This window comes from Coregonus clupeaformis, chromosome 7, assembly GCF_020615455.1.
Source record: "Coregonus clupeaformis isolate EN_2021a chromosome 7, ASM2061545v1, whole genome shotgun sequence".
In the NCBI taxonomy this organism is placed as follows: domain Eukaryota; kingdom Metazoa; phylum Chordata; class Actinopteri; order Salmoniformes; family Salmonidae; genus Coregonus; species Coregonus clupeaformis.
This window is the reverse complement of record NC_059198.1, coordinates 23,260,394-23,271,282: the sequence shown is the minus strand read 5'-3', so window position 1 is coordinate 23,271,282 and position 10,889 is coordinate 23,260,394. Positions and strand designations below refer to the sequence as shown.

At 42.4% G+C, this 10,889-nt stretch overlaps 1 protein-coding gene across 1 annotated transcript; it reads right to left on the bottom strand.

The window, feature by feature from the left end:
* Nucleotides 1-8,177: 8,177 nt before the first annotated feature.
* On the bottom strand, nt 8,178-10,485 carry LOC121570462 (class E basic helix-loop-helix protein 22-like). The gene has a single exon (XM_041881924.1). The coding sequence runs from the start codon at nt 9,970-9,972 to the stop codon at nt 9,145-9,147; it is 828 nt and encodes a 275-aa protein (XP_041737858.1). The 5' UTR covers nt 9,973-10,485; the 3' UTR covers nt 8,178-9,144.
* Between the last annotated feature and the right edge of the window lie 404 nt (nt 10,486-10,889).

Below are 10,889 nucleotides of genomic sequence, written 5' to 3'. Positions count from 1 at the left end.
TGGGTGAACCCCTCAGATGGGCTGGTCTCGGTGGGTGAGGGAAGGCATGTCATTTAGCGCTCAATCAGTGAGCCGCCGCTTTTCCTGCCTGTATTACTGTGATTAACGTCCGCGTAGCAGACGACTGTCACACACATATACACACACACATATACAGGCACACACACACACACACACGCACACACGCACTCACACACACTATTGTCATCTGAGATAGGGTCTCATGAAGTCAACAGTAGAGGACCAATAGGAATGGGTTGTCCTGTAGTGCTTTTCCTGGTTGTGTTTTTATTCCCCCTCTGTTCTTCTTTTCCTGGTCGTCTTTTTATTCCCCCTCTGTTCTTCTTTTCCTGGTCGTCTTTTTATTCCCCCTCTGTTCTTCTTTTCCTGGTTGTGTTTTTATTCCCCCTCTGTTCTTCTTTTCCTCCTCTCCAACAAAGACGACGGTGTGATTATGGTAACCACGGTGTGATTATGGTAACCACAGTGTGATTATGGTAACCACGGTGTGATTAGAATATGTAGAGCTTTCCTGTCCATCACATTAGATAACAGCAGTAGGAGGGCTGACCACAGTCTGTTCTCCTCAACCGGACACAGAGAGGTTCAGCAGGCCAACAGACACACTATTACTGCTGCTGTTCTCCCCCTGTTACACCACAGTCCAATCCATATGCTCGGACAGAACACAGAGCTTCAGGACACAGAGCACAACCAGAGAGAGATCTGCCAAGACATCAGCCAAGGACTGGAAAGATCAGGCGAAATACAGAGGAGCAGTAGAGAATGTCTGTCTGTCTGTGTGTGTGTGTGTGTGTGTGTGTGTGTGTGTGTGTGTGTGTGTGTGTGTGTGTGTGTGTGTGTGTGTGTGTGTGTGTGTTTGACTCCATTGTAATTACGTTCCTAAACCCGGGGCCTCATCTCATGGCCCTGGTGTGTCTGCAGGTGGAAGAGAGTCAGTTTTGATTACAAAGTAAACGCTTCGGCGTCGGACAGGCCGCTACACGCTGATATGCATTCTATCAGGCTGATTTATGCAAATTATGCACATTATTCCCGCAGGAATCTCTTCTGAAACTGCCAGGATAAATTGCCGGAAATTAGCCATAAAATCGGTTGTGCAGTGAGTGTGAGCAGTGTTAGGTGAAGGCTGTGGAGAAGCCAAGGACACAGGGCAGCACTGGTTACGCTTGGCCTGGCCCCGGATCCACATCCACGCCATTCTTGCCTTTTAGGAACCTCACTCACACACACGCACAGGCGCATACACACAGACACTCACACACACACACACACACACACACACACACATAGACAGAACACTCATATTACATCTAGTAATGGATATTAAACACAGGATATATTACAGTGAACAGAACACCTGGGTTTGTTCTACTGTTTTATTATTGGTCCCACAAGGCTTATCTGGCTTTGTTCAAAGATTACTCCTGTTCTGTCTCCTTTGCTTGTCTTTTTACTTAAGGCAAATTCATTTTTAAGAGGTTCTAATATTATATATTAGACTGAAAGTTTAGCTGTCAGCATTTGAAAAAGCTTTAAATCTATCTAGGTTTTGTTGGCTGTTGTAATCTGTCTGTTTGTAAAACTGAAAATGTATAAATAAAATATTTAAAATAAAATACAAATGAATGTAGGTTTTCTCCCCATGGATTTGAAAACAATTCCTTTATTTTAATGTTTTGATGTTTTGTATTTACAGTAACAAAAACAACCTCTGCTATATTTTTGACACATAATCCTAATCTTTAGATCAGATTATAATCAAAAACATACAATAAAATCAGGTAAAGGTTAAATGTTTGGGCAAATATGTAAACATGTATACTGTAAAACTGATCAGATTTATGTGTAAACATTCACAATTAAAACTACCCAAAGCAGGAGTCTCCTAAAGGCTGTCCTTCTGTCATAGATTGGTCTGCCCCTCAGTCTGGCCTCTCCATTGGTCTCTTCCCTCTATGGTCACATGATGAGCAATAGCAGTGTGTGATCATTATGATGATGATGAGCGCGTGGTGAGTGACTTGCATGGTAATTGTGTCATCTTCATGTCTTTAGTGTAATGTGGAAGCCCTGGTTAATGAATATCACAGAGAGGAGATGAATCCCACCCGGCCACAGCTCTGAGACACCCAGGGAAGGTCACCACATGCATACTGATGAGGTATCTAGATTATTACACACATTCACATATTTTTGCATATTTCTGGATCCAAAGTTATTATTAAGCTTACACAATTCATTGTGAAATAAGCTATGATTTTTTTCAACAGTTTTAGAATTCAAGATACAATTGTTTACAACAATTTGTGATAAACCCTCAAAGCTTTTCCCAGACTATTGGTAATCTGATCTAGTGTCTTGGCTTCATAGGAACAGTCTATGAACACAAGGACATTTAATCCAATATTTTTCTGAAATCACAATGCAAAAAATATTACATGTTGCTCCTTTAATCAGGACCCTCAACCTTGTGTTTATGGCTTTGTCCTCCTGTCCTCACGTTGAATTGGTTCAGTGGAGTAAACAACTGAACAACCAAATAACCAAACAACTCCCAACACCACAAATTACTGCTGTGTCTGCCGGATGGTGCCTTGTAATCCCAGGGGAATAAAAGGACATCAGATTACGGCACAAAGGAAAGCGCCACCGGTGAACTGGGATTGGGAGATTACGCTGAATAGGGTTTAATCTGATTAATATGGAGGGGAGGGAGAAGGTTTCTGGATGTTACTATATAATTACATATTTCAGATGAGAGGATATTCACACATTACTAGGTCACGTATTGGACACAGTCAGTCAGCCAGTCAGCCAGTCAGCCAGTCAACCAGTCAGCCAGTCAGTCAGCCAGTCAGCCAGTCAACCAGTCAGTTAGTCAGTCAGTCAGTCAGTTATCCAGTCAGCCAGCCACTTAGTCAGTCAGCCAGTCAGACAGCCAGTCAGCCAGTCAACCAGTCAGTCAGTCAGCCAGTCAACCAGTCAGCCAGCCAGCCAGTCAGCCAGCCAGTCAGCCAGTCAGCCAGTCAGCCAGCCAGTCAGCCAGCCACTTAGTCAGCCGCCACTTAATCAGCCAGTCAGTCAGCTAGTCAGTCAGGCAGTCAGCCAGTCAGTCAGTCAGTCAGTCAGTCAGCCAGCCAGTCAGCCAGTCAGTCAACCAGTCAGTCAGCCAGTCAACCAATCAGTCAGTCAGTCAGTCAGCCAGTCAGTTAGTCAGTCAGTCAGTCAGTCAGTTATCCAGTCAGCCAGCCACTTAGTCAGTCAGCCAGTCAGACAGCCAGTCAGCCAGTCAACCAGTCAGTCAGTCAGCCAGTCAACCAGTCAGCCAGCCAGTCAGCCAGCCAGTCAGCCAGCCAGTCAGCCAGTCAGTCAGTCAACCAGTCAGTCAGCCAGTCAACCAATCAGCCAGTCAGCCAGCCACTTAGTCAGCCGACACTTAATCAGCCAGTCAGTCAGTCAGCTAGTCAGTCAGTCAGTCAGCTAGTCAGTCAGTCAGTCAGGCAGGCAGTCAGTCAGGCAGTCAGTCAGTCAGTCAGTCAGTCAGTCAGTCAGCCAGCCAGTCAGCCAGTCAGTCAACCAGTCAGTCAGCCAGTCAACCAATCAGCCAGTCAGCCAGTCAGCCAGTCAGCCAGCCAGTAAGCCAGTCAGCCAGCCACTTAGTCAGCCAGTCAGTCAGTCAGCTAGTCAGTCAGTCAGTCAGCCAGTCAGTCAGTCAGTCAGCTTGTCAGTCAGCCAGCCAGCAAGTCAGCCAGCCAGCCAGTCAGTCAGTCAGTCAGTCAGCTAGTCAGTCAGCCAGTCAGTCAGCCAGCCAGTCAGTCAGTCAGTCAGTCAGCTAGTCAGCCAGTCAGCCAGTCAGTCAGAGATAAACATAGAGCCATATGTTCACCTGACCTCAAGGCTGACACACTCAAACATCCTCTTTACAATCTCTCTAAAGATCACAACACAAAGACAAGCAAATACAACAAATACATTTATACATGTATCCATCACTGATTGTTAATATTAGATAAATACTGTATGTGTAACTGATGTGTGTAAACATGTAGACAAATTGACAATAAATAATGTATGAATGAAAGGAGAGTAAAAAGCAATGGAGAGTAGAAGAATGATTGTGTTACTTATTCATCTCATACTCTATATGAGTTCTTATTCAGTCAGAGAAACCACACAGCCAGCAGTTAATTTCAGGCCACTGAAATGACGTTTTAGGAGTAGAGCTCTCCTAGGTCCACCATACAACATCCTCCAAGTGACCTGAGACTGCCTTCAAATGAGCAAAACACATTCCAATTGTGAAACAGAGTCTTAGGATAAGCATACATGAACTATTCTCACTGTATATATTTATATAATCCTAATCTGATCTCACTTGCTGTGTTTACTTTCTCATTTGTTTCGATAAGCCCCTCAGTCCTAGTCTCAGTATTGCCCCCTTTTCAGTGTACTGTATAGTTGCATTAACAGTGTAGCCTGCATGCCTAGGTTACCTACATGACACATTGGTAGCGTGTGCCTGACCAAAGTGAGTTACAGATGTAGGATCTTAATTTGAGCCAGTTTGCTAAGGCAGGAAAAGAATCCTGCAGCAACAGGAAATGTACATTATAATGTGGATTATAATTAATGGACATTTGTGTAGGGGTTGATACATTTCTCGTTTGGGCAAATCAAGTCAGAAATGTCAAAGTGGAAATTACAAACTAGAAGCCTTTTTAAACCTCAAATACACTACAAGGTTGCATTTCCTGCTGGCAGGAAAATAAATTCTCACAACAAAATAGTGATCAAATTACAATCCTACATCTGTACAGCCCAGCGGTTGATATTGGGTGGCTGAGCCCAATGCAGGACATGTATCTTCACTCCCCCGTTATGACCTGACATGGGTCCCAGGGTATTCCCAGAGTATTTGTCTGTTATTGATATGAAAGGGACAGTTAAATTCACTGCGCTTATGTGTATTTCATGTTTATCATCCTTAGCATACATCACATTCATGTTATGGATAGGTACCCTGGTGGCTCTAGATATGGTCAATTGGATATTTTATGGTTTATGAAAAGGGGGCTTTTTTATCTTTCCCCTTTTATTCATGACCTCTGAGTGTAGTCATAAACACCTTTAAGACAGGTTTGGCTTTATTAGATTTGTGAATAAAATTATGGCTATTGGCTACTGTTAGCCTGCTGGCTACTGAGCACTGGTGGGACAGTCAGATACCTACCTCTATTCCTCTTAGTGAACCACTGTCTCATCATACAGTAGCCAGAGAACCATAAATGTACTGTTCAGAGTTTGGGAATCTGTCCTCATTTTGGCTCAGACAATACACCATAGCTACACTCATCTATCTCTATGACTTATACAGCATGAACTGATGTGATGGGGGAAAAAACATTACAGTCAAACTCTCCTCCACTCCCTCTTCAACAAACTTGCAGGTCTGAATCAGTGAAAACAACAAAAGACTCAGAATAAGATAACAGATCAAACACAATGATATCAAGCTACCTCACACAGTTTACCACTGTAGAAGTCATCACATTCTGACAAATATTTTCGAAAAACTAAACTGTTTTTATTTTTTTACCATAGGTGCCTAGTTCCTGTTTCCTTTTGATATGGTTCTGGTTCTTCCTCACACACACGGGGAAGAGGTTCTATTGGGCTAATGTGAGTATTAGTATGGTTTCAATTCTCCAGTAATTTATGCATTAATGCATATTGCATAATGTTTTTGTGAAGTCTCAGTTTCCAATGGCACAATCAGCTGTCTGTCATTACTATGGTGGGTGTAAAAATGTGACTGTAGTTATTTGACTACTGGAAAGATTGCTGAAAGCTGAAAGCTGAAACAATCCAGTTTTGTGTGTCGGCTCATGAAACGAGATGATTTCTAGCAGTAATTGCTGACAGTATTTATATGCCAGAGCCATTCTTGATGTGTGCCTGATTATTTCCCCTCCTGATTAAGGTTCATTGTGTGGTGATTCAAGCCGTTTATGCGCTTGATGGGATTCGATAGGACAGTATAATGACTCTGTTGTCTAAATGGCTCACATACACACACTGGGTTCTAGATGGGAAACTGGCACAGAAATATGACAAAGCCGTGAACTGGGTAGAATAGACCATGTCAGATGGATATTCAGATCCTTAGAATAGTGATGGCTAATGTACAGGACTTTGTATGATCTTGGCTCGCACTTGAAGGAAACACTGCTAATAAATGTGTGTTTTTAAAAAAAAATGATAATCTAGGATATTCTACAGTGCCAGTGTGTAATATCCTCAGTTCTCTGAGCCTCATGTATCAGACGTAAATTATTTAAATGGACAACATGTACATAGAGGCATACTGGGCTATATTTCAATGGCATTTATATGCTAAATCCATGTTTCTGCTTTAGAAACAATACATGTTTTGGTTATTTCGAATTTATGTGAAATACATTTCAATTGAAAAGACTATCATGTATTTTATAATTCAATTGAATTGTTTATTTCAAAGATGAATCAAAATCAATTCTAAGTAATTTTTTTCCATTATTATAGACAGCCTTATAGGCTTACCAGATAAATAGTTTAGTTATTTGTCTATGGACCAGAAAGAGTAGACTTATCCCATAGTTTACTGACAAAAGGGTATTTGACAGAGCTGTGTCAATATACCCATGTTTATCTGCTTCTAAAGTAGTTGTTCAGTTAAAAAAAAACATTCTGCAGTTGTCTTCAGCAAGCCCCACTGAAAACGTCTCAAAACGAAGATTAGCGCTGTCCATGGTGCTGAAACATTGCATTGACGACCACTGCCATCAAATAGTTTACTTTTACTTAGAAGACCCGACTAAGTGGCTCAGATATTCAATATGGATATAAACAAAATATGATTTTTAATACTTCATAGAATACTTGATAAAATATTGGCTATAGCACCAAATATTAAAAAATAAGAAATAAAACTCTTTGTTCTAATATATTATCTTGAAATACCATTATTTTTTCAATAATTATCATTGTTGTTAATATCTATTTTGCTGTCATTTGCTTTTGTTTTAATTTCTTAATTTATTTTAGTTAATCAAAAAAGGTTGAATATCTTCTGATGCTGTGAAACGTCACAGTATCAAATAGCCTGCTGTTGTCGCAATCATTTGCAACAGAGAGAAAAGTTGAAGGCTTAAAAATGTAGATCAGATTATTTATCCAATTTCCTAGATATCCTCTTTGACCAGCTCCTATTGTGGTCTATCCTACATCAATTGGATTAAATGTGTGATTTCTAGGATAATAGACAATTGCTTCAGTTTGAACACAATTTTCCGGGGTTGCCCTTTGACCCTGTCTTTTAATCTCAGTCCTGCTGATGGACAAGAGAAGCAGAACAAAACACACCAAATGCAGTGCCGCCGATCACCGTGCTACGTCGTGATTAAAGACACCCAATTACTGCAATGAACAGTGTCGTAATTATGTTCCTTAATCACATTCTGGAGGTCTAATTGCCTTAACGATGTGTTTCATTAAACGAATGTAGGTATTTCAGTCGACAGTTTTCATACACAGTTGTTGTCGAATTAACAAATTATTAGACAGCGTCATGGAAATTGTTCTAATAATAATAATTAAGCCTGGCCGAGCTTTGTGGTGTAATATTAACAGACAAGTCCTTCTAGCCGCGGGGCAACGTTGCCCATCACGTCTGGCGTTTGCTCCCAAGGCTTCGTGTGACTTTACATCTCAAGGTCCAGAAAAGTTACCGTTTGTGATGGAGCATAAAATTATCAACTCATTATTATTTTACAACATGCTTGGCATGTGGCGACTTTCCGCGGATCAACAAGCACTTTTTGGTTTTAGTAAAATATGACCTGAGAAAAGGAGAAATTGAAATGGATTGTTATTTAGGCTATGGCCCATGAATAGTGAATTATAATGTTATAATATTTTAGTTGATAATCAGGTGCACAATCCCATTTCTTCAGATATTTTTTTAGATTTTTTATTATTCCCTTATACCACGTTCAGATTTTTCGAAGATAAATGAGACAAAATGGCCATTCTCTGAAGAATATATTTCAGTCCCGGCTTCGTTCTCTTAAATTACTCCACTTTCAGTGACTTCATCAGACGAGCAGACGAAGGTATTCGTTTTGTTCAAAATATTTTAATAAAGCTTTCCAACACATAAACACATACAAATTACCCTCTTTATTCTTATAATAACTAATGTATCTACAAGAATCCACTGCTTGACCTGACAGCGCGCCTGATCCCTCAAGACTCCGGCCTTATTGCATGGGTGTGTAAGAAATTACGCAAATTAGACAAGTCGCTAATGCAGAATACAGTACCTCCATGCAAATAAAATGCATCAAATCAATAAATAAAAAAGGACAAATCTAAAAGAACATGAACTGAACATACAGGTTTTTAGAGACTCAAATGTCATTATAGTACAGTGCCAAGGAAACTGTCAATGTAGCACAAGTGTTTGATACAACAAAAATATGTAAATGACTATAAACTCTGGATTGAAAGATAAAAACAACTAATTTCGTATTCATTTTAGCTCGCTTTGCTTTCCCTCAGACTCTTAGTTCCTCAATACATTCTCAAAAGATCACCAAATAACCACCAATAAGAAAACACCTTCTTAAGTTATAAATAAAGTAAGTAAAGCAGCAAGGTTGTGGTTTCTTATATTAACTAATGTCTTAAGTTGTTCCATCTATTCAAGTGAAATGGCCGCATGTTTTTGTCAGGTCACAACTCTTCATATAGGGTCCATATTTGCGCAAGTGATAAACAACTGTCAATTCATCACCACTTGCAAGACACTCATACATTTCTGTTTGGTTTTTCACTTTCATTCATACCAGCACTTAAAGGATGCTTTATATATACACAATCAAGTATTGTCTGAACAAAAAGCGCTTCTTCGAATGCATTTGTAAATGTTATAAATGTACTCATCATCGGCTTGACTTTTCTCGGTCTACACTGGCTTCGAACCTCTTCTCTCCAAAGTCGTAGTTTATTTTAAAAAGTGGTGTTGTTCGCTCTCGATGTGCTTCTCTGAGTCTCTGGTACCGGCCCGTTGTTATGATTCAGCTAAGGCTTGTCAGTGCATTGTTTAAACAGGCTCGAGGTGACGTTGTTGAAAAGGACACATTTGTCGGGGCAGGATGACCCGGCCAATCCGGTGGCGAAGGGGTACACAGGCGGCTGGTCGTAAGCACTTATCCCCGCACTCAGACCTGGTAGACCCGGAGCAGCAAGAGCCGTGGTGGCGGGTATAGACGCCGCTGAGATGGCCTGGCCCTGGTTCAGATAGGCCACCAGCCTCCTCATCTCCTCCAGAGCCTGAGCCTGCATGAGGATGTAGTTTTTGGCGAGCAGCAAAGTGGCGATTTTGGAGAGTTTCCGCACGGAGGGGCTGTGCGCGTATGGGATGACAGAGCGCAGCTCGTCCAGCGCGTCGTTCAGGTCGTGCATCCTCCGTCTCTCCCGCGCGTTGATGTTTAGTCTGAGAGTTTTCTGCTCTTTGTTTTTCTTACCTCCCTCCGGTTTACCGGCGGCCACCGTTCTCCCGTCGGCCAGGAGGACCATCTCACATCTGCCGTCGCTGTCATCGTCCGGGCTCTGCTCCCCGCCACTGCTCTCGGCCGCCGAGGTCCTGTTGCTGCTCTCTCCGAATTTGACGCACAAAGATCCCGTAGGCAGACCCAGCGGTCCCCCTCGACCCCCAGCCAGTCCACCGGGTTGAATCGGGTCCGAGTCGGTCTGGTCGAAACAGCTGATGGGTGACTGGTGGTCCCTGGACCCCGGCAGGTCAACACCAGCCGCCGACCTGAAGGAGTCCATCTTTTTGTTGGAGACTGCGCTGAGAGTTTTGTGGAAAATATCTCCCGCTCCGTTCAAGTTCATTCTCCTGTCCATAGCACTTCCTCTCCTCCAGACGCTGCTTTAGTGGGTGGCAGTTTCTGGAGACTCTCTCCCGGCGACAGCTCTTGTATATGTGTCTTGCCTTGTGCGCTGTCAGAGAGAGTGAGTTGGTCTTGATGGCTTACTATTGCTCGACTTGTCAACTGAGATGCTGGAGACACGTCGGCTCTCTCTCTCGCCCTCTGTTCTGCTCTCTCGCACTGCTCTCTGCGCTCGCGCTCCTTATCTCCCTCTGATTCACCTTCAGCAGATCTCTACGGCGATCAGCATCACGCGCAAGAACGGAGGAGTCTTTTACATCATTATCTCGAGGCGGGTTAATATGAAGAGGATTTGCCTATTGGGACATAGTTCTCTCTCACTCTCTCTACCGCCCTCTCTCTACCCAATTAGGTTAACGTTTGAATTAATGGAACGGTAACAAACAATCCCGCGTGCTCTCTCCCTCTGTCTCTCTCTGTCCCTCTCCGTTTGGGTATAGTGGCTCTGCGCGCACACACGTTGTGATCTGAGGAGCTGCTTACAGCTTTATAAAGGGGCGCTCGGGTCTATTATTCGAGTTACCATCTGTATACACGCTTGAGTACATATGTTTGCAAGGCGCTGCCTCCTATTAGAAACCCCAACCACTGCTTTTAAAAGTGACATGCGTGGCGACATTCACCCGTCAGTGTGCAATCTAAATGCGCCTCTCCGTTTCAGAATGATGGATACGTCAGGGGGATCATATAACTCTTCATTGACTATTGCGACACTAGACTATATTTATCCTCAAGTTTGAGCCTTTCTCCCCCCTGCTTTCTCCTTCTGTCTTAATAAAAAGCTCTTCATTTATAACTTATATTGAATCCACTCAAAGTGTACGCGTCTATTTGGCACATAAAAAATGAATAACTATTTTAAGCCAGTTC